Raw genomic sequence first — 24,484 nt, 5'->3', positions numbered from 1 at the left:
TTATACCTTAGGTACACATTATACTTAAGCTTTTGTTGAATAAGATATTACTATATTTTAATAAATTTAAAGCACACACCAAGAATGAGCACAGTGATGATTAGTATGTACTAATATATCCTGTGAACCACACAATTTACACAGGCCCTGATTCCCCTTCCTAGGTCCTGATCCACACTGTGTGGAACCTTGTATCCTTCCTGTGTTTCTGTCCTACCTCTATCCCCATCTATGCTGTAGATAAGTTCTTCCTTAGGAGCATACAGATGAACTTGAGATTCCAGGCCTGACTCACTGCACCTCCAGTACAGAACTGACTCACCTGTGCTTTGTTGCCAGATTCACACCTGTTTTCCAAATGGAGGATCAGTGAGTCCAGTAAACTAACCAATGAGAAGTTAAGAGAAGGGGTAGAATCTCTTGTTTATCCTCTGCCAAACATCAGTGTCCTGTGGGACGCTGCTTCCTGACTTTGCCATCCGTTTTGAAATGTGAGGTGCTGTTTAATTTTCATCCCTTGTCCCTTGTACATTTGGTTATAGAAGGTGAATGTATATTCCTCACATCTATCCTGTCTTAGTCACCTTCATACCGCTGAGACACAAGACCTGAACCCCACAGTTTAAAGGAGCAGAGGTTAATTTTGGCTCAGGGTTACAGTCCCTCGTCAGCTGGCTCCAAAGCAGAAAGGGCATGGTAGGATGGTCTGGTGAGAAAAGCTGCTCATATCATGGGAACCAGGAAGTGGAAGGAGAGAAGGACCAAGCTGGGAGGAAGATGCACTCTACCAGGCCAAGTCCCCCGCGATCCGCTTCTTCCAACCAGGCCCTACCTGCCAACAGTACATTTAGTTCTGAGTACAGCGGATGAATGTGGTACTCCGTGATCTCAGCAATGAGGATGCGGGGCAATGTTCCTAATTCAAACCTCCCATTCGTGTCTGCAGCTGTGATAAAGACCTGCAGGAGGTGTCCTGGATCAGCCCCTCCACATGCCTCTGTATTATGTGATGCTACCTTTATCATCTTTTTCCTGCTTCCATTCTTTCTGCTGTAATTTGGGACTTTATGTAGGTTCAGTTAAAATGAATATGATATAAAACAGTAATATCTGGAACCCTATTGGTCTACTACTAGGATTTATGCTTTGCACTATCACCTGGTTGATGCCAATCCCCTGTTGCAAAATCACCAGTGTCCTCATTGTCCTCATCAATAGTGTCCAAAAAACACACTCCAGGAGGTGTGCAAGAAGAACAAGTAGAGTGTATGAAATAAATAGCAGTGGTTCTATTTACGTTAGTTTGGATGTAACTCAAATTTCACAATAACAAAAATTGGCATCTGTGGTGGTATCAAGAATTACTTCATTTTTATTTCAAATCAGCTTTCAAATATACAACACATTTACAAAGACTTTCACAAAAATTACCTGAAATCTATCACTTTAAACTCTAATAGAGAATAAACTTTCATAGTCTAGGACATTATTTTTATTAAGTTGAACAATATTATAATATTCTTTTCCTTGCTGGACATTTTATGAGTCTCTGATAAAATTATAAATAAAATTTAGTAAAATTATTTACACCAAGTCTTTGTCTTATCTGTTATCACTTCTGCCGTGTGTATTTGTGTATTTCTGGGTATTAATTTCGTGATAATTAAAGAGAATTTTATTTTTAGATGAATGTAGTGAGCAAGGACTAATGTATTGGATGATTTTATTTCAGATGCTCGCTTTTGGTAATTATACATCAGAGTCCTACATTTTGCTTCAAATTATGAGTAATACAATTAAAAAGCTTTGTGACATTGGAGGGTTAGGAGTTGCAGTGCATACTGTAACACCTATGTTTAGTTCTTCATTGTGAATTTAGACTAAAGAAAGGCATGGAAGTTTTACATGACACATATGCAGGTGGCATTCATTTTTCTGTGTAGATTGCTTGTAAGATTTCTGTAAACCCTCTGGGATCCAATGTCTAGAGTTTTTCCCAGGTCTTGTTAAATCTACACTAATTAATATGTTTATGGTTACAGGGCTGTCTTCCTTTTTTCAGCCTTTAGGCAACTCTGTTTTCACTCTGATTAATCTACTGTGAAATTTTCTGAAGGTAACAGATGATTATTAGAAACAAAATGTCACTTCCAAATTAAAATAACCACAACCATAAGCATATCCAAAGACACATCACCTATATTCCACATTATTTTTAAATTTATGCAATTCTCTGGGTGTTGCTATAAGTTACTGTTTTTAAAGAAAAGTAGATATTTACTTATATTTCAATAGAAAGCATTCTAAGACTTCATCTGCCTATTCCTGTTAGTCAGAACCCTCAAAAGAGAATATACTTCTAAGAGATATTGAGGGTGAATTTTGGAGTGAAAATAATTAATTTATAACCTTTTAAAAATAATGCCATAAGACTTTGTGTTCTATGCAAAATTGATGAAAATAATAGGGGTTTCAATGATGTCAATTTTCCATAATAGGTATTATCCATTCAATCTTGGATAAGTTATTGGTTATATATTTTTTATTTTCAATAATCTAACTTTTTGCTAAGTGATCTCTCTAGAATAAAGGATAATATAAAGTAAAGGAAAGATAGTAGGATAAACTATCTACATTTGGCCTGAAACAATGTTGCCGAAATATTGATTATAAAAATATATTCTGGAATCTCAACAGGAAATACAGTTCTTATATAATAACCTTGAATCTATAAAAGCTAGAAGGCAGGGGTGGCCAGAATTGCTGTAAATGGGTCTCGTAGCTGTGTTGTTTTCACAAATATTCTATTTTTGAAGAGCAAACAAAAATAATCCCTCATCTTCCAGGGGCATGAAATTATTATTTTCCTGTTAATAATGGTTCCAGAGAGGCTTCCCAATTGGTTTTCTTAAAATGTTTGAAGCATTGAGTAGGCCCTTCATCTCGAAGACACCACCGCTGTTCAGATCAGGCCCAGAAGAAGCTCAAAAATATTCTCGGAGTGAAGTTAAAATTGTAATTGTGTGACTAATGAGCGACTGGAATTGTAAACATGTATTCCTAGAGGAAGACTGGAAAGGTTTCATTTTTAAAAAACCATTCGTGTGTATTACAAAGCAACTTACACCTAAGCAGCCCCTCCACATACAGGGGTGCAGTTCCTCTCTGCTCACTGCTCAAAGAACTTTTTTTGCAGTTTCTGGTTGAAGGTGGCAGTCTGAGTACTGGAAGTTACCTAATGATTTCCTCTCATCTGCTGGTAATGAACAGCTGCACTAAATGGCTCACAATCATTTTGAACATGCAAAGACCAATGCTAAGCCCAGAGCAAAAGGAAAAAATGTAAATTTTTCGTGGCTATGTCAATATTTGCATTGAACATTTTTGAAACTTTAGAAGACTGATATAGAATAAGTTACTGTTGTGTTTAATACTGACATAATAACATAATATTTAATGCTGACATAATATTCAAAGGATATGGGTCCTTTGAAATGTATTTCAGTTATTTTCTGGATACTCTGGAAACTCCTAAGAAATTCTGATGAACACTAGAAACACTGTTTCTTTGTAAAATTCTTTAAAAATTCTTTCTTGTCTCTGACGGTTACCCCTTCAAAAGATTAAATCCTGTTTGTGGATGTTGAAGATAGTTGTTTGTCCTCATCAAAATCATGAGAATTAATGTAGTCTGCTCTACATTACCCTCATTATTAAGATAATGCTTAAACTTTTTAACTTTTCATTTAGCTTTTTTCAATTATTTTTGTATTTTACATTTTTCATCCTTTCTTGTATTTTAGGTCTCTTCTTTACAAACCTGTCTACTCTTCTCTAAAGAAACCAGCTACACTCCCCACAACCTTCCATTTACTGTCTTGCTCTGTTTTATTGTATTGTATTTTATCTTAGTTCCTATATTTTGACCCTCATCATTCATTAAACCTTCTGTGCAAAAAGTTTCTTTATCTGTGCCCCAAAAGGCAGCAGCTGCGTTGAGGCCTGCAGGGAAATGCATACACCAGCAATGGAAAACCTCACGAAAAAGTTATTGGCTGAACTCTGTTTTATTATTTTTTCTAGTTTAAGTAATGGTAGAACTGGCAGAGTACATATAAGTCCAAAGATGTTTTGCTTTTAAGCTGAGGCACGCACAGAGGAGTGTGACCTGAAGGGTGCGGGTGAAGGCAGCTTGACAATTAATTCTAAGTACTTTGCAGAAAAGCAGATTGAGTCTCAACTCCTATTGCATTATCCACATCTTTCCTTTGTTTTCTGCATGCCAGTGGGCATCTTTTACAAGGGTCCCACAAACAGTTTCTGCTGGTGCTAAGCCTACCCACCTCTCCTTCTCCCCACATCCATCTGTCTAAAGCCTTGAGGCTCTACCCTAGCTCTTGCTTTTAATTCATTAAAAAACTATCCATTTAAACCTGTTTTTACTTCTCACTCCTTCCTTCCTAAATGTGGCTTCTACTCTAGGGATAATGCAGTCGTTGTTTTGATATGTCTAGGAATTTCTGTTGTAAGGTAGAGAACTACAGAAAAATAAGCTTATAGTGTCTGTTAATCTCTGTTTTTAACATTTGGCTATGATGGTTTCTGAGACATTGTATTTCAGGAGAATTTCTGAGACCACTCCAAAATTAATTTCATTAGCTTTTCTTTTGCTATTAAGCCGCCAATGTAGATGTTCCCCCAAAGAGCTATTTTAATGCCTTTTTATACCTATTTATTACCTATAGCCTCTTGATAGCAAAAGTCAACTTCTGAACCAAATCTTCATTCCCTTTTAAATGATCCCCAAATCAATACTCCGTCCCTAAATGAATGCGAAATCTCAGAGCATTATTTTAGTATTTCGCTCTGCACATCATCTCCTTCATGACTGGTGACATAATAACATTTGCTTATTCTGTAATTGAGAAAATTCTATTGAAAATAATAATATACACTTATTTTCTGCCTGTGAGTGTATGAGACACCCAACTGCCTGCCTGTTTGACAAAGATGATTCTGTGGAAGATAAGGGAAAAATGAAGAAGGAAATATCAATATTCTGAACTTCCATATAAGACTTTTATAGTAAAAATCTGAAGTAAGGTTTAAGGAGTTTTCTAAATCCCTTCAACTTCTATTTAGTATAATTAAGGTTCATTCCTAAAAATCCTAGTTGTGCATTTTTTCCTATGATGCATGATCTGGTATTCCTACTGATTTATGAAGTGAGATTAAGGAAGTAATTTATTTTATCTGAGATGTGCAAGAGTAGGCTTTCCTTGTGGCTTTAGAGAATTGCTGAAATGGAGTAAAAATGGGAGAAAGGGGTGGAGACCTCAGGAGAGGGAGTAAGGCTAGTGCTCAGAAGGGTGTGAGCTGGCTTTGGAATCATCCTGCGAGGTAAATAGAATGGCAAGTGAAGAAGCCTTTTACCATGCTGTCAAAGGATATTGTTTTGAGACAATCCCTAAACCAATCCAAAGGTAGAGAAAGCAAAAGAAACTTGGTCTTGTCCTCGTAAGAGGACCCCAGATGTGGATTTCCTGGCTTCACTCACATCTCCCATTGATGGAGAGGATGGGTTAGGGCACAGAACAGAAGGATCAGGCTGAGTTTTGAGATCAAGAATATTAATTGGGCTTTAGTCTAGGAGGGTGTTAAGACCCCAGTGAAATGAGAACATTAGCATAGCTGATGTTATTCTACAACAAACAGACTTACTACCTTTGTTCTATATATATATAAGCTATCCTTTCCAGAGGCCATGCCCTTGCTAAGTGATTTTTCCCTCATGCTTAAATCCTACAAACAAAATTTTGCTATTCTTAGGTAACTAAAGTTCTACAGCCTCATGAAGAATTATCTACCCTGCCTGGAAATAATTTATCTCTTCTACTAACTATAATCATATTCTGGTATTTTTATGCGTATTATTTCTCTTATTATTTTATAGCTTAAAATTTACTTGTACAAGGATTTTTACTGTTCTGTTACAATATTTTAATTTTCTTTTAAGAAATAGTTTATATTTTTCTTTGCATGCTAATCAGTTTTATAATGATTTTTTAACTGTATTAAGTATTATGAATTAATGAATGGTTTTGAATAAGGATTATTCAGTCATGAGTATAATCATTCACCAAATTTGGTGTTATTCTGGAAAGTTTAACATACAACTTGCCATTTTAGACAATTTAAATATATAGTTTGGTAACACTGTACATTCATGCTGTTTTGCAATTAATATTACATGGAAAAGTGATAATATTAATATTAAATGGAAGGATGATGACATTAATTGCAAAGTAGCATGAATGTACTGTGTTACCTAACTATATTAAGGTCAATAACGACATGAAAGGATGTTGAGCATCACCAGTCATTAAGGAAATATAAATCAGAACCACAAATCAAGACCAGCAATTTCTAATTTCTCAATAATTAGCCACATCCCCTTTGAGCCACCATTCTAATTTCTGCTGGTATGTGTTCTGGACACTTCATGCTAGTGAAATGAAAAAATGTGTGTCCTTTTGTGGTTATCTGTTTAGAATAATGTCTTTAAATTTCATCCATATTATAGAACTGTATTGTATATAGCAGCTTTTCATTCTTTTTAAAGGCTGAATAACTTATGCATACACATATATATGTGTATATATATAAAGTATCACATTTATTTATTGACTGGAAAAATATCTGAATTCCTACTTTCAATTTTTGGGGGGTGTATACCCAGAAGTGGAACTGTTGTATCATGTGATAATTGTGTTTTTAACTTTTTTAGTAATTATCATTTTTTTCATCATGATTGCACTATTTGTATTTTCACAAATAATGCACTGGGTTCTGGTTTCTCTATATCCTCACCAACCCTCATTAATTTCTATTTTTTTTTGTTTTGCTTTATTTTGTTTTGTTTTGGAGGTAGTTTTTTTTTATAGTATCTATCCTATCAAAAATGAAGCATGGACTGGTATGAAGTGGTTTTGATTTGGTTCTGATTTATATTTTCTTAATGATTGATGATATTCAACATCCTTTCATGTCCTTTTCTGTTTCTTCTTTGTAGAAATGTCCACTTAAGTCTTTTTTTCTATTTCAGTTGGGTTGTGTCATGGTTTATGTCGGTGGCCCCTAGACCTCATACATTTGCATTATTCATTTGTGATTGGTTCATTGTCTAGCACTTTGATTGATGGTGTCAGTGCTACACTCACCTAGGGGTGGAGCAACATACAATGTAATGGCAGGAAAAAAGGTGTGTCTCTCTCTCTTGCCGGTTTTCACCTTGCTATTTGCAGCCACCATGAACTGAGACTCCACTATGCCACCATGCCTTGGAGCCAACTGAGTGTGGATGGAAATCTCCAAAAACTGTAAGAAATAAACCTTTCCTTTCCCAACTTGGGGCATCAGGTACTTTGTTTTAGTGACAGGTAAAAAGTAACTAAGACAAGTTGTGTTTGATGTTGTTGTTCAGTTACAGGAATTAGTTGATATATTCTGGATATTAATCCTTATGACAATTAGATATGAGGATGTGTGTCTGTAATCTTAAGACTCTGGGAAGCTAAGGCAGGAGGATCACAAGTTCAGACTCAGCCTAAGCAGTTTAGCAATTTAGGCAGACACTGTCAAATAAAGAAAAGAAAAAGAGTGAGGGATGTATCACAGTGTGCAGGTCCTAGATTCAATCTCTGTTATAATAAAAAATCCTTTATCAGAGAGGTGTTTTATAAAGATTTTTTTTCTTATTCCATTCTCTTTGTTGATATCCTTTGATGTACAAAATCATTTGACCAAATAAGTGTGAGTGTGTATCTGGATTACACTGATCCAGATTTCTGTCTTTATTTAGGTACCATAATATTTTAATTAACATAAATGTGCAGTAACTTTTGAAATCTGGAGGATTACGGACTCTTTTTCTCTTTTTCAATGGTAATTTAAATGTACTTTCAGATTTTAAATGTCCATTTTACTATACATCAAATCTTTACTCTGATTTGCAATTATTAAATTCTAACTTTGCATTTAGAAAAAAAGTTTTGATCTATTTTTTTCCTTAAAACTTATTTTCTACATCTGTTTGTTATGTTGGTAAAAGAGAAATGATGAAAGGAAAAAGGAGAATAATCTTAAATGATTATTGATATTATATTCATCATCAATTTCAAGCAATTTATTTGATTATGAATGATGTCCATAAGACAATCTTCCTCATATGCCACCATTCTAATATGCCACCATTCTAATGGGAATACCCACTTCACAATGTCCTAATATAGGAGATGCAATCTTTGATTAAGCTCTTAGCCACTTCAGTTCAGCTTCTCTCCTAGCTGCACAAAATGTCAGATAAAGAAAATATCCACAAACTATATATAATTATTTGACATTGTGCAAATTTTAAGCATCTTAACCATCTAAGTGTAAGATTGTACCTTCCACTTAGATATTTAAGAATATCTTAAATTAAGATTAAATAAAATAAAATTAAACTAAATTTAGAATAAAGACTCGCACATCCTGTGTTTGATTTCCTTTGTGCCAGTGAGCTACTTGAATAGGTAAGAGTAAAAGAATGTCATCAAATCTTTTGCTTGATGGCTGGACCTACCAGAATTAATTTCTTATCCTGCAAAATGGAATAGTGATGTACTGACCAGTCTACCGGCTAAATTTTAATGCACCATTTCAGCTAACTTCCCAATCCATGGGAAAAGAGAGGAGGGGTTCTTTTTACTCCTACAAATTTTCCTTAGTATGTTTTCACAATGATCTGTAATGTTCTCTTAGATGGCTGGTAAAAGGAAAAATAGTTTGACAGAGGAAAGAATTTGTCTATCTTCTCAGTAAAGTTTGTTTTCTAGCATCTCTTTAGAATGTAGAGACATATTTCAACTTTATCTTTCATTATCAAGTCTTTAACCCAATTCTGAGACATAAAATATAAAATTTTACTTAACATTCTGTTTATCAAAAACTTCAGAACGTAGAAAAAGGAAAGGTATATTAAAGCTTGGGTGGAAAAAACTAGTATACTAACTGGTTTCTTGTATGATTCAGGTGAATAATATTTTGTAATGTGCTAGTATGAAAGATTCAGAAATGTATGTATTGCATTTTAATCTGAATCAGACCACTTTCAATATCTGTATACAACATATGACTGAAAATGTATTTGTTAAAATTCTTTTTCCGTTGGTTTTATCATGTTGTATCTTATTGGATTTTATTATGTGTGATAGTATAAGCGTAATATTTTAAGGACAAGGGGATGATATAGTAACTTTTGTTCATTTTCTGTTAGTTGATTCTGAATACCATGTAATACTTTCATTCTCTTGAATGGTTTTACACTGTCTTTTTATGTTTGATACTATAGTATATGAAGGTATACACAATTATTTCAAGGAAAGAGACACCATGGTAGCTACTGTTCTGTCAGATTGTCTTGTGGTGAAACACTATGTTGCTTAAACTGTTCTGTTCTAACTTGTTTTGTTATGTCCTCTTTTATCTTAGTCTTTCTTTTAAATAAAAATTGTTACTACATTCTACATTACTCCAAATATATCAAGGTTAGTTTGGGATATTATATAATATCTTTTAAGTAGATTTATTCTTTAGAGGTTCTTGATTTCCTTCTTGCTCAACTATGAGAAAAAATAGCATGAAGCCCATATTATTTCTTTTATAGTATAGGAATCCCTCAGGTCCTTAAAATATTCATGTATTTCAGGTATATTTTTGTTTTACTTTATTTGTTAAAAACTTCAAGTACAGGGGGTTCCAGAACATGGTGGATCAGTAAGCAGCAAAATAAGGAGCATCTCTGAGAGAAACAGCTCAGAAGCCAGAATAAAACATCCTGGAGAAGACCAGACAGAGGGAGATGGATTCTCTTTACCCAGGAAGAAATGAAAGGGAAAGGAAAAAAGAAAAAAAAAGAAAAGAAAGTCTGTAGCCAGACTCTCACTGGAGCTGGTCCCATGGTGCATGAAATGCTGCTGGAATCTAGAGATGTGTGGTCATAGTGAAGTTGGGGGTTGGTGAGTCTGAGGGCCTTAATGAAAGAAAGCAGCCATGGAGAGGAAGAAGCAGAGCAGAGAGCAGCACTCAGCTCGGAGATCTGGCTCAGAGATCTGTACTGGCTTGCAGTGACTGCGCAGAAATCAGTCCTCCTGCAGGAGTGGGAGAGGGGCCAAATGGCATTTTGGAGTCAGGTAGGGTAAACCCAGAGCCAATAGCAAAGGACCAGGTCTCCCTGAAACTACACCTAACCAGCCCTCTTCACATGGCACATACTGACATGATGAAGACTCCCAGAGTTTGACCAGCTAAGAAAGGAAAGGCCAGCTGCCCCATTCCTGCTTGTACTTCAGTGGTCATCAGCAGACTGGAGAGGACAGCTGAAGGGTGAGCTACCCCCAGCTAGCCAGTATGCTTCAGAGTAATTATAACCAGTACACGAAGTGCCAGGGACAACCATTGTCCACTCATCTGGAGGAAACCAGAAACATGAAAAGAGGAAGAAACAAAAGGAAATCTCCAGCCCCCAACACAAACAGTACTGGCCCGGGACGTAAACACTGAAGAGACGGGAGTTGCATAGCTGTGATGTCTGAAAAAGCAGCATCTGACATAAAGAATTATCATTGTGACATTATAAAAGACCTAAAAACAGAAAAGCGAATACAAGTAAAGAAAGATATAAGAATACAATGGAAGAAATCCTAAGTACTTCTCAAGAAGACACAGATGGAAGAATGGAAGGGCATAGAAAAAGGAGAGAAGCTTTCAGTGAAGAATATAAAAGAAATCTAGAATACATGAAACAAATTTGAAGAGACTACCAGGAAATTAAAATTCCATTGAAAGCTGGCAAAAATTCTTGAAAGACAGTAAGGATAGATTATCAAACCTTGAAGACAGGTTTGCAATGTGTGATCACAAAAGGAAAGATCTCTTAAAAATAACAAAGAACCAAAAAGAAACAATATAAAGGCTAGAAGATGACAAGAGGATTTAATAATTTAAGAATAAAAAGATGTGAGTGAAGAAGCAGGCATAAACACAAATGAAATACAAAGGCTATTTACAAAAATAATTAAAGAAAATGTCCCAAGCATAGGAAAATGAAATGTTATCCAGATACATGAGGCATACAGAACTCCAGCCAGCTGTAACCAAAATAGATCTACACCCAGACATATAATAATGAAGATCCCAGAAATTCATCGCAAGAACAGAATATTAAAAGCTGTCATAGAAAAGAAATAGATCACTATAAAGGAAAATCCATCAGAATTACAACAGACCTCTCAATGCAAATCATCAAATCAAAAAGAGCTTGAAACAAAGTATTCCAAGCCCTGAAAGAAAATAACTTCCAACCCAGACTGATGTACCCTGAAAAACTCTCTCAAAATTAATGGAGAAAAAAGATACTTCCATGGCAAAGAACAACTGAAAGAATTCATGACCACCAAACCAACCCTACAAAACATACTGAAAGACATTCTAGAAAGAGAAAAAAAATGATGTTGGTTTCAGGAACAGTGATAGAGGGAGCTCACTGAAAGGGGTAGACAGTGGAATGATCACTAATATATATGGCCTCAATTCACCACTCAAAAGAAATACTAGCAGAGTGGATCAGGAGACAAGGTCTATCAATATTCTTGATACAAGAAACACATTCAATCCAAAATGGGGCTTATAGACTGAAAGTCAAAGATGAAAAAATAATGCTCTGCATGACAGGGAACCAGAAAAAAGTGGGGGTAGCTCACCCTTCAGCTGCAGATTGGTTGGAAAGACAGAACACTATAATACAGTGGAGAACTATTCAGCTATAAGGAAGGAAAACCTTGAGGCTCTTATAGGTAAATGGATACAATTCTGAGACTAAGCTCAGGGGTAAAAATTTCAGAACCACTTAGGTAAATAGAAGGTTGCCTCCCTAATCTAAAAACGAAAAGAGTTAGTGGGATACAAAGTGTACAATGCACTCTGGGAAAGTGAAAGGGGAGGAATTGTCTAAACAGGGAAGGCAGAGGACATTGGTAATCTTGTATCATGATTTGAAACACATATTTTTTCATCTCTCTGTTTAGTTTGGTTATATTCTGTTCCAATTTGTCTACTTGTACTAGATTTGAGAGCATAGACAGCTATTCCAAAGATAGCAGGATATGCTATGGTAACCATTTTTAAATTTCCTATTAACTTAATTGAAACTTTATGTTGCTTTCACTATCCTTTGTTGACTGATTTTATTTGAATCTGTCTTGTTCAATTGTTATCTTGTCTTAACTAATTTTATTCGAATCTGTTATGCTTGAAAGTATCAAGTTTGATAGTATAGGCAACTATTCTGAAGACAATAAGATTCACTATGATACCCACTCTGGTTTGACTATTACCCTCTTTTGAAGTCTGATAATGTCTCCAATGTTTTGTTTTAATTGATTCTGTTCTGTACTCCTATGTTCAATTTTATTGTACCTGATGATATGGGCAATTCTATTGAAGATAACAAGGGACATCATGGTAACCATTGTAGATTACCTTAAATTGTGGTTTTAAATTATGTACTATGTCTATCCTTTTGTTTTGATTGATCCCATTTTTTCCTCATTAGGTTTTATTCTTTTCAAAATAAAAATAAAAACATCAAGTCCAATATTTTGCACAAAATAGGTTCTTAATCATAATAGGTATAATGAGTGAATATGTAGATTGTCATGTGTAACTTATGAATCTTTTATAAATAAACTGCAGTGAGCCTTCAGCATTGGAATAAATCATTATTACTGCCTATTTTAAACATAATGAAAGCTTAAGTACATAAAATCAGTGTATATAAAATTATATCCTTTCACTCATTTGTTTTTTCTTTTTGTTTCAAACCAGAACATTTCATGAAGATACACAAGGTATTCCCAAAGGTATTTTCAGTTGTTTCTCAGTTTGAATTGTTTTATTTGTATGATAAATGCAAACTATTAAGTATATCAAAAGCTTTTCTAACACTTTCTATGGAATATATTTGTGCTAAGATGGGTGCCATTTTATCTTAAAAATTTCCCAACAACCTATGATCCACCTACTTTTACTTTTTCCTTTTTACAAATGAGAAAACTAATGCCCAAGGATATCAAGTGTTGTTGCCCAGGTTAAAGCAAATCACTCACTTCAAAGCCTGTATTTCTATTTCAAAATTGTACCCAATTTTTCATCAAAGGATTTGAGATGTTGACAATATTATATATGCTTAAAAGTGACACAAGTTTAATAACTGGAAGCAAAGTAATGTGTCCTATGGAACATTCTACTTCTGACAGTTTGCCATAGAATTACAAAAAGATACTTTTTCATTTTGATAATTTGCTGTAGAATTATAAAAAGATATTTAGTAGATATCAGTTATCCTCTGCATTACATATTGATACACACAGTAGTTAAAAATTAATGCTATTTCCTGTTCACTGTATGTATTCTGTGTATTTATCTCACATTTATTGTTTGCAACAGTATTACTTTTATGTCCATCACGTAGACAGGAATGGAGACAGAAAACAAGTCCTTCTTTCAAACATTACATTTTCACTGCTTTTAGTAGAACACATCTCCCAGTCTTATTTTTTTACCAAAGGCAGGATGTCAGGCCTATCCTAAGATTTAATTTTTTACTTTCTCATTACCATTGTCATCCACTGGATCCTTCTGTTCTGGTTTATGTCATCACACATATTAAATCTTTCTTTTACCTCCTGAAGCCAGCCATTAGGTAATACCTGCAAGTGTTGGTATCCCAATAGCTAATGTACATGCTGAACAGACTGGTGCCAATCCCCAGTGTCGGTGTCGATCCCGGCCGGCAGGAAAAAACACACGACACGAGTAGTCGGCGGATAGCCTCTGATTTATTTTCTCTCTCCGTACGCCCTGTCCCGGGATCTCGGATCCCGCCTGAGGGAAGCCTCCTCTGGTCCGTTCCCTACGGCTCCTTGTGTGCTTCTCTCAGCAGTCCCTCTCCTTGGTGTGTGTTCTCGCCCCAGGGGTGGTGTCAGCATATATATGGACACATCGACCAATCACATCAAAGTAGGCAAGACGAGCTGATTGGCCAGCGTCAGCTGTTGCTGGGCAGACTAGCTTACAGGGCGTGTTGTTTACTAGCTAGGGAGCAGGAAATGGGCGCCATCTTGGCATACTCGATGGGAGGGGTAATCTAGCTCAGGCTTCACTCCTCACCACAGGCCTCATATCACTCGGTCGACGGGAGGGGCAATCTAGCTCAGGCTTCACTCCTCACCACAGGCCTCATATCACTCGGTCGAGCTCCCAACATCTCCCCCTTCTTTATTTATTAAGATAGTGTGGTCTGTGGGTCCATGTGAGGTGTCTGGGAGTGGGCCTATTTCGCAGGCCGAGGCATGAGAGAATGTAGAGGTCTATACCCTGCTGTGCATCACCTTGTCTCGTACATATCCTTGCGCCAGGACCATGCTCAAGGTGAGTGGTTCATTTTTTCGCGGGGCCAGGCTTTTGTGAACCGAACCTGGATGCATATAGACATTCATTCCTGCCTTCCCCTCAACCCTCGAGGCGGATGGCACTGCAGTACCCTTGGTCTCGCATCTCAATGCCATAACTCTCACTCCCTAGAGGACCCTCGGAGTAGAGCCTGTCTTAGGTTGATCAGGAGAGCTTCTCCCGTCTTACCCGTCGTTGGCTTGCCCACTCAACTCTTAAAGCTTATATCTTGGGGGAGACACGGAGGGGTCAGCCGAGTGACATTTGAGGAACCGCGTAATCACTAATTACCAACCATAATCCCCGTTCACTACAATCACTAATTACTATTTTCTAATTATCAATGGGAACACGCCTTAAGCGTGGGGTCCTTCTAGTCTAAGTTCGCAGCCGCGACGGGGAAGGAGACGTACGTAATAATACTAGAACATCCGTAAGAATAATGGCGAGGGCAGCCACGTACTGGTTAAAGGAGCCGTGCCTTTCTAGCCTGAGCCCAGAAAACGCTAGGTGTGGAATCCCCTTGACTCTGGGCCAGCAACATCATCAATGTCATATGTGTCTTTTGGGTCGCCCTTATCGACCGCAGGCACCTAAGAGTCACGAGAGTGACAATCACAAGAGCAAGAATGATCCCATACGCAAGAAGTGACGAAGGTTTGAAGAAGGAGCCTATCTGGCTTAGGACATCATCAAAAAAGGAGGCTGTAAGTATAGGCACCTCTATCTGATCTAGCTGCCGGATAGTCATATCCAGGCGCACGCTAGCGTTCCAAAAGGAAGAATTATAGGTGGTGAGAACATAATCCTGAAATTGCCTGTAAGCCGAACGGTTGACCTGGATGGGGGTAACGCACAACTGGGTGAATGCCCATCTGGCGTCACATAAATTGTTAGCCACCTCCCAGAGTCCCTGGACTTCCTGAGCGATTAGGTCGATCTGCTGCTGTAACGCCATTATGGCGTTGTGCTGGAGGAGGTTGACTTCTTGTTGCTCCCTCAGCGCCAGGGAGGTGGTGTCCGTAAGATTGGTAAAGGCCTGAGCCGTCAGCGTAGACTGGGTCAGAGCAACGGCAGCCGTCACAGCCGTCGCAGTCAGAGTCACGAACAGTGCTGTCAGGGCCGCTGTGATCCCAAAATCTCTCTTACGTCTGAGCATGGGTAGTTGGTCCTGCTGATAGACGGGATGAACCCAAACAGATTCGTTAAAGGGAACCCACATCAGTGGGGGTCGAAGAGCCAACATAGCATACGGGAAAGACCCATTCCAGCAGTTCCCTGTAAAGCATGGTTGGTTACTGCACTTAAAGGAGATGTCAGCAGAGAATACCCATAAGTAGGGCGGTTTTACGCATGCAGCCTCAGAATTAAGGGTGACATTGGTGGTTCCATTAGAGGCAGAAGCGTTAATAGCGAGCATGGGTCTTAAGTCCATGCAGGCTCCGGTGGAGAGGCACAACCAATTTTCATTAAGGGGGAAGGGGAAGCTTATTGCCCACTTGTTGTTCACTCTCAGGTAGGACTCCCACCAGGTCAACGCGAATATGTTGTTACTACCGGATGGAGGAGAGAACCGGGACCACCAAGACATGTTTAGATGAGTCACTCCCACGCCGTCGACAGTACAGGGCTGCCATGAAAGTTGTGACAGGTCCACCATCTGTCTTTTTCGGCTTGGGGACACACGGTATGGGCATGTGGGGAAATCGGGACGGGTGTGCATGGCTGCTCGGGGTTTGCAGGTTGAGTTAAAAGTGATGACTCCGCCGCTAAGTGTGCCAGCTTTAAAACATCCAGGCGAATGCAGGGATGGGACAGACAACCTCACCGTCAGGGAGGTATTGTACCATTTTACAAGGAGGGGCAGGAAGCTAACGCAGGATCCCCGGTGACACGAGGGGTTACTATTAGTGGAAAAAATGACCACGTCATTGGTGATGGGAAGGTCAAAACGTATGGGTCTGATGGTTAACGGTATATCTGGTATGCAAGGCAATCTGGCGGAGCAGTTTTTTGCATACAACTTTGGGAGAGAGGGGGCTGTGGTGGAGATAGCGGCTAGCGCTGGCGGATGATGTATCGCTGCCCACACCAAGTCTGCTCCTATTTCAGTAGTGGTGGTGAGCATCAAAACCAGAAGGAAGGGGGCTGCCGGAAGGCGGCGTGGCCTAGCCACTCTGGCTGCACCGTACCCTAAAAGAGAGCCAATTACTATCGAGAGCATAATCATTACTGTGTCCCATAAGTCATACGGTATTCCTCGGTCGAGCAGCAATATCCTGGTCGGACCGATCTTGATTAGGCTGTCCGCTGCCGTTGAGTTTTGGAGTGTCTCCTGCATTATGTTTCGTTGGATTCGCCACACGCGTCAGCCGTTCTGGGACCCACAATGGTTCTCGTCCTGGTTCCTGCGGGAAAACACAAACCGCACCTCGGTTCCAGCTAACTACTGGATCCGGGCCCATCCATTGTCCCGTCAGGACATCTTTCCATTTCACCCATCCCCTATTGCCAGGAGATGGATTACAATGTTCCATGGCCGGGGAGTGATTGTTGTTATTCAGGTTCAGAAAATTGTATGTGAACAGTGCCATGGAGAGCCGTGCCTTTGGGGGCAGGCCCTGACTTATTCCCCCTTTTTGTTTTTGTAGAATATCTTTAAGGCTCCTATGAGCCCTTTCAATAATTCCTTGACCTTGGGGATTGTATGGGATGCCATGTTTTAACTGTACCCCCATTTTTTCACAGAACTCATTAAAGGCTCTGCTTGTATAAGCTGGTCCATTATCAGTTTTTAATATTTTTGGTTTGTCCCATGCGGCCCAAGCTGTCAGGCAATGATTGATTACATGAGACACCTTTTCGCCAGTTTCAGCAGTCGCAAATATAATATGAGAGCAGGTGTCCGTAGAGACATGAACATATTTAAGAGATCCGAATTCTATCATATGTGTGACATCCATTTGCCAAGTGTCGCCAGGAATCAATCCCCTGGGGTTAACTCCCGTTGATACGACGGGTGTGTATGTGGCGCAAGAGCCGCATAACCGTACGATGTCCCGCGCGTCAGCCCTGGAAATGTGGTACTGGTTGGCTAACGTCCTGGCGTTGACATGAAATCTGTCATGAAACAGACGGGCTTGTTCTATTGAAGATAACATATTGAGTATCCACAACGGGCGAGTGGCCACGTCAGCTGCCGCATTGCCCTGTACCATGGGCCCTGGCAGGCGCGTATGTGCTCTTATGTGAGTGATGTATATTTTGTTGTGTCTATTTATCAGCAGAGTCTGGATAGACAAAAACAAATTAGTCACTTTGGAGGTTGGCTTAATCGGGCCCGCAGTCTCAAGGACCTGCATGGCATTAACAACGTATTTTGAATCAGAAACAATATTAAGGGCCCCTGGGAACTTCTCGAGGACGGTTTGTACAATTTGTAACTCTACCACCTGTGGTTGATCTGGTTCAAATTGTATGCTGATCGGAGGCATACCTGAGACCACATAAGCCCCTATCCCGGTTTTTGACCCGTCCGTATAGATCGTTGTTGCAGGAGTAAGTGGTGTGGACGCGGTGATTTTTGGAAATATCACCGGATGTTGAGTAACAAACTGTAGTATGGGGTCCCTGGGGAACTGGTTGTCTATCTCCCCAAGAAAAACACATCTCAGGATGGCCCACGTATCTATACAAGCAGTCAGGATTTTTATTTGAGAAGCGGTATAAGGTACCCGAATAGCATGGGGTGCAGAGCCAAAATGTTGGATAGCCCTGCCATGTGCCTCCAAGGCCAGGGAAGCGACCGTTTCCGGATAATGTTCGATAATCTTGGCAGGTGAGACCTTAGGGTGCACCCACAAAAGTGGTCCCTTTTGCCAAATCACTGCCGTAGGTTGAGAAACGGTCTGCAACAAGCAGACCTCAAAAGGCTGTTCTGAGTCAATTCTCCGCAATGCAGCTGTACTTAGGGCTTCCTCTATCTTTCTCAGAGCAACTCTGGCTTCCGGGGTGAACTCCCTGGGGGAGGCAATATCCGGGTCTCCTTTCAGGAGGTCGAACAGGGGCTTTAAGTCCGAGTTAGGGATGTGTAAATAAGGTCTGATCCAGTTTATATCTCCCAGTAGCTTTTGCATGTCATTCAAGGTCCTTAGGCTATCTGTTCTGATGGTTACCTTTTGTGGAGAAATCGATGTGGGGGAGACTTTGGTGCCCAGGTAGGTCACTATGTCTCCTCCCTGAATCTTGTCAGGGGCAATATGTAAATTTGCCTTTCTCAGGGCCCTGACCAATTGGCCAAGCATATCCTCCAACTCAGTCACATCTTTTGCACTGATTAGCAAATCATCCATGTAATGAATACATCTAATTCTGGGGAAGGCTTCACGCAAGGGGGCCAGTAGAAAATCAAGATACATCTGACACATGGTGGGACTGTTGGCCATACCCTGGGGTAATGTAACCCACTCGTATCTCTGATCAGGACTCTCTTGGTTAATGGTGGGTAGGGTAAAGGCGAATCTGTGGGTGTCCTCTGGATGCAGGGGGATTGAGAAAAAACAGTCTCTAAGATCTATGGCATAAACTGGCCAGGACCGAGGGATGGCTGAGAGGGCTGGTAGTCCCCTCTGGATCGCCCCCAGGGGCTGCATCTGTGAGTTGACAGCCCTCAGATCATGGAGCAGCCTCCACTTGCCTGATTTCTTCCTGATAACAAAGACAGGGGTATTCCAAGGGGAGGTTGACGGCTTTACGTGTCCCGCCTGAAACTGGGTTTTGACTATCTCAGTTAATGCTAAAAGCTTCTCCTTGGGTAAGGGCCACTGAGGCACCCAAACTGGATTTTGAGATTTCCAGGTGATCTTAATTGGAGCGGGCAGGAGAAGTTTCTCAGTGACCCCTAGGAAAAACCCAACCCGTGTCTACCTTCCCTTTTTTCTACAGGTACGGGGGATGTCCGGCCCTGCAGGGCTGCGCCCAGGCCCTTGCCGGGGACATATCCCTGATTTTTGAGTATCCCTTTGGCTTGGGGAGAGCAGGTGGATGTAAGAGTGACATCCATCTGGGTGAGAACGTCTCTTCCCCACAAGGATACTGGCAGCTGCAAGACAAAAGGTTGAAAATGTCCTCGGTGACCTTCCTCATCACCCCAAGGCAGGGTCACGGCACTAACCTGGGGGGCAGCCACTATCCCCAATCCTTGGAGTGTGTTGTCAGCTGTGTTGGTAGGCCAACTAGGGGGCCAGTCTTTCTTGGAGACGATGGAACGGTCTGCCCCTGTATCTAGGAGTCCTGTTATCTTTTTTCCGTTAATCCTGAGCGATAGCATGGGCCTTTTATCAAGAGTCATATGAAGCCCTTCAAAAATTTCCTTAGAGGAGCCAAGTCCCTGACCCCCTCTAACCCGTTGACCGGACCGGGGTCTCTCATGGAGACTGGGGAACAGTAAAAGTTGTGCTATCTTATCCCCTTCATCAATTACTATGGTCCCTATATGAGATTGTACCATGATTTTGATGTTTCCTAAATAATCTGGGTCTACAACTCCAGGGATCACGGTAAGGCCCCGGAGGGCTGTGGAGGACTGTCCAATCACTAAACCAACTAGCTTGTCGGGTAGTGGTCCTTTGGAGGTGGTTTCAACCACCTGAACGCCCATATCGGGTGTTAATAGGAGTCTGGAGGCGACACAGAGGTCCACGCCTGCTGGCCCGGGGGTGGCCCCTGTGGGGGGGTGCCATCTTGTGTTGTCCTGTCTAGGGAGTGGGGGCCCGTCCGTAAGGAGGGCCCCCTCTGGCCGTTTTTTGGCTCCGTAGTCTCCCTGCCACTAATACGGTTCCCCTGGGCATCAAAAATAGATCTGCAATCTTTTGCTTTGTGAGAACCTTTACCGCACCTTTCGCAGGTTCCCGTTCGTCTGTCTGATTCCTGTCTCTTGGATATAAACTCCCCCTGTCCGGTCTTGGGGCAGTTTTTCCTTATATGGCTGGGATCCCCACACTGGAAACATCCCCTGGGCTTACCAGGGTGATTGGTCTTCTGAGGCCCTGTCTGTTGTAAGGCGGCGGCTAAAAGGGCAGCCACGCCTGAGTTGGATAATGGCCCCCCTATTTCTCTACAAATTTTAATCCACGCCTCTATGTTTTTACCTTTATGGGGTGCTATGGCTGCCCTGCAGTCCTTGGTGCACTGTTCGAAGATTAACTGTTTAATAAGAGGAGCAGCAGCACTCGGATCTGAAAAGAGTCTGTCAGCTGCCTCCTGCATTCTGGCCACAAAATCCACAAAAGGTTCTGTGTTGCCCTGAACAATTTTAGAGAGGCATTGTGAGGCCACCCCTGTGTTGTTTACCTGCTTCCAGGCGCGGATGCCTATGTTATGTATCTGTTCATACACATTTGGAGGGAATCTAGTTTGATCTTGAGCGTACTGACCCTTACCCATAAGCATATCCTCATTTTGCCCCCTATGGCCCCTAGCCGCATTTTTTTCAGCCTGTTCGGCGGCAAACTCAGTATACCAGGCGCGCCAATCCAGAAAAGCCCCGGGGGCCAGGCAGGCTTTAGCCAGTTGGGTCCAATCACTGGGCGTCAGAAAGCCACCGGCAGACAAATTCTCCAACATAGTTATAGTGTAAGGAGCAGTAGGGCCAAATGTGGCAACCGCATTTTTAAGCTCCTTAATTTGCTTGATCTCCAGTGGTTCCCAGTAATTGGGTCCTTGGCCTTGCGCTAGGAGCACCGGATAAAGCCCACATTGTTCATACTCATTCGCCCCTTGAGGAATCTGTTCCATTCTAAATGTCCATCTACGAAAATACCTTCCCTGGGACCTTGGCATTTTTTCACAGGGTGGTGCCTCCCCATGAGATGTCTGTCCCTCCCTATCACAAAATTGTATCTCTTTGTAACATGGCCGACCAGTCTTTGGGGCACAAGATGGCGGGTCGCCAGGCAGACAAGATGGTGGCCCTACATGTGACAACGGTCCAGGCCACTCCCTCCATGGGGGGGGTGACGGAGGATGGCCCCAGGCCGCCATCTCACCACAGGAACCGGTGTTTGGGACCTCCCAGGGTGGCGCGGAAGGCTCTACGGCTTTCCGTTGGGGAGTGCTCAGGAGTTTCCTTCCCTTCTCTAGGTCTGTCTGCATCTTGACTAGGTCTCTACGTAAAGCTGCAAAGGGATTAGGGGGGTCACTTGCCTCATTGTCCTCGCCTTCCGAGGTATCTGAGCCCGAGGAATCCGAGGCAGGGGGTACCTCTCTCTTGCCTCGCTCTCGCGAGCGCCTCCGCACGCTCCCTGCGACGGACCCCTCTCGGGAGGACTCCGAACGGGCCCCTTCAAAAGCTCGGCGGGCCTGAGAGAGCCCATCTGCGCTATCCTTAGCCCCATTCCTCTCCCCTTTGAGGCATGAATGAATCATCTCCCAGAGCGGCCGAACCGAAAGTGGGAGTCGGCGCTCCTCTTCTGCTCTTTCTAAATCCTTACCTAATTTCTCCCAGCAAGGTAGGGACAAGTGCCCCGTCGGCAGGAACCAGGGTGCCGCCTCATCTACTTGTTGGAGAAACTCCGTAAGTGTCTTGGAGCTCATTGATATACCTGAAATCTTGAGCAGGTCTTTCACCGCTCTTACCAGTGACTTGGAACTCTTAGTGGGTAAGTTGCCCATGCCTGTCACTGAGGAGTCCGTTCTCACCGTGTGAGGCTAACCTGCCACATACACGTGAGCTTGAGGGGAGTCTAAAAAGCCCTGTAGGTGCGCGCCACCCAGAGCCCAGGTTTATCCCCTACTCACCTGTCCTGCAGAGCAATACTGGAGCGTCGTCCGCCTCGCCTCGGGGGTGATCAGTTCCCCGTACGGGCCACCAAATGTCGGTGTCGATCCCGGCCGGCAGGAAAAAACACACGACACGAGTAGTCGGCGGATAGCCTCTGATTTATTTTCTCTCTCCGTACGCCCTGTCCCGGGATCTCGGATCCCGCCTGAGGGAAGCCTCCTCTGGTCCGTTCCCTACGGCTCCTTGTGTGCTTCTCTCAGCAGTCCCTCTCCTTGGTGTGTGTTCTCGCCCCAGGGGTGGTGTCAGCATATATATGGACACATCGACCAATCACATCAAAGTAGGCAAGACGAGCTGATTGGCCAGCGTCAGCTGTTGCTGGGCAGACTAGCTTACAGGGCGTGTTGTTTACTAGCTAGGGAGCAGGAAATGGGCGCCATCTTGGCATACTCGATGGGAGGGGTAATCTAGCTCAGGCTTCACTCCTCACCACAGGCCTCATATCACTCGGTCGACGGGAGGGGCAATCTAGCTCAGGCTTCACTCCTCACCACAGGCCTCATATCACTCGGTCGAGCTCCCAACACCCCAGAGCCTTGAAGTCCTTTGACAGAAAATTTCCCTGGGCTTTATCAATACATCATTCAACATTCTGTCAAAGATGTCAATTTATAGGTTGTGAATTTTCTTTCATTAAGCACCCATTTCTTCACATGGTCTACAGATTTTGTCAAATTCTCCCTCCTCTTCTATAACAAATCTATCTTACAGACAACAGGGAGTAAAGCTACTATTCTATGAACCGATGTGGTGACGGTAGTGGGAAGGGAAGGCTTGGCATGTAGAATACAGTGGGAAAATGAAGCATGCCCCCCATAAAATACTACTTATTTGATGAAACTACAAAATATCTCACATCTCCCAATACATTCTCTCCCACATAGGTACACAGATTGATATTTGTATTCAACTCATACTACTACAGTTCTTCATGCTTCTTAGTAGCAGCATAAATGAGTTCCCAATGAGCTTTGTATTTCTAATTGTGATTGGATTTGAAATACAATAAAATTTATTTCTTTTTTTCCATACCAGGGACTGAACTTGAGACCTTGAATTTGCTAGTCAGGTGTTTATGCTACGGAGCTATATCCATGGCTAAAATTTCTGAGATATTTATATTCCTGAATTTTAAAATGAAGAAAACCAACAAAAATGATACAGAATTTCAAAACAACATAATAGGAGATTAACAATAGTTATTATACTACATATTACTGTCTTCAAAGTAGTTTCTCAAATTAAAAGATATAGACAAGAAAAAGTATAATTATCTATTTGTATAGATGTCTAGATATAAATCTAGAAATATAAAATCTTTCATTCTTTTGATTCTCCTTTCCCTCATTCCAATTGTTATTTCCTTTTTGAGTAGCTTCTTTCCCTTTTACTTTCAGAGTATCTATTTTATATTTTGGTTTCTATTTACCCTTTCAGTTTTTTATATGAGGGCAACAATACAACATTTACACATGCTAGCCTGATTTATTTCACTTGTGTGTATATTCTCAAGTTGCACCCATTTACTTATAAAAATCTCATGTTTACTTTTTTAAATAGTACCCTACTGTATAAAAATATCACATTTTTTCTATCCATTCTAAGGTTGATGTACATTTGGGTTGTTTCCAAGATTTAGCTATTAGAAACTGTGCTGCTAAAAATATGGATGCTCATGTATCACTGTGGTATGATGTTTTCAGTTGTTCTGTGAAAATACCTAGAAGGGGAATGCCTGGATTGAATGGGACCTTCAAACCTAGTTTTTGAGGAATTTACACACTGATTTTCACAGTGGTTATAACAGTCTACATTCCTACCACCAGTGGAAAAGAGTTCCTTTTTCCCCAAACCTCTACCACTATTCATTATTGGTTGATTTCTTGATGACAGCCATTCTTTTCTGTAGTGAGATAGAATCTCACTGCTGTTTTAATTTGGATTTCTTGGGTAACCAATGACGCTGAACATTTTTTCATGTGTTTACTTGCCATTTGTATTTTGCCATTTGAGAAGTATGGATTCATCTCAGATGCCCATTTTTGGATTGTGTCTGAATTTGGAAGGGGCCTGATTTTTTTTCAGTTCTTCATA

At 41.0% G+C, this 24,484-nt stretch overlaps 2 protein-coding genes across 5 annotated transcripts in view; one reads left to right on the top strand and one right to left on the bottom strand.

Annotated features, from left to right (window-relative positions):
- Cfap299 (cilia and flagella associated protein 299) overlaps positions 1 to 24,484 on the top strand; it is a 635,152-nt gene that overhangs the window by 315,594 nt on the left and 295,074 nt on the right. The window lies entirely within an intron of this gene.
- Positions 13,919 to 22,901, bottom strand: LOC134475726 (uncharacterized). The gene is made up of 2 exons (XM_063247207.1): positions 22,348 to 22,901; positions 13,919 to 16,958 (listed from the first exon to the last, which is right to left on the bottom strand). The coding sequence occupies exon 2, from the start codon at positions 16,889 to 16,891 to the stop codon at positions 15,017 to 15,019; it is 1,875 nt and encodes a 624-aa protein (XP_063103277.1). The 5' UTR covers positions 16,892 to 16,958; positions 22,348 to 22,901; the 3' UTR covers positions 13,919 to 15,016.

Source organism: Cavia porcellus, unplaced genomic scaffold (assembly GCF_034190915.1).
Source record: "Cavia porcellus strain 051 isolate PalLab524CR breed Dunkin Hartley unplaced genomic scaffold, mCavPor4.1 scaffold_4, whole genome shotgun sequence".
Lineage (NCBI taxonomy): Eukaryota > Metazoa > Chordata > Mammalia > Rodentia > Caviidae > Cavia > Cavia porcellus.
Note: the sequence above shows the minus strand (reverse complement) of the source record. Positions and strands in the feature narration are given on the sequence as shown.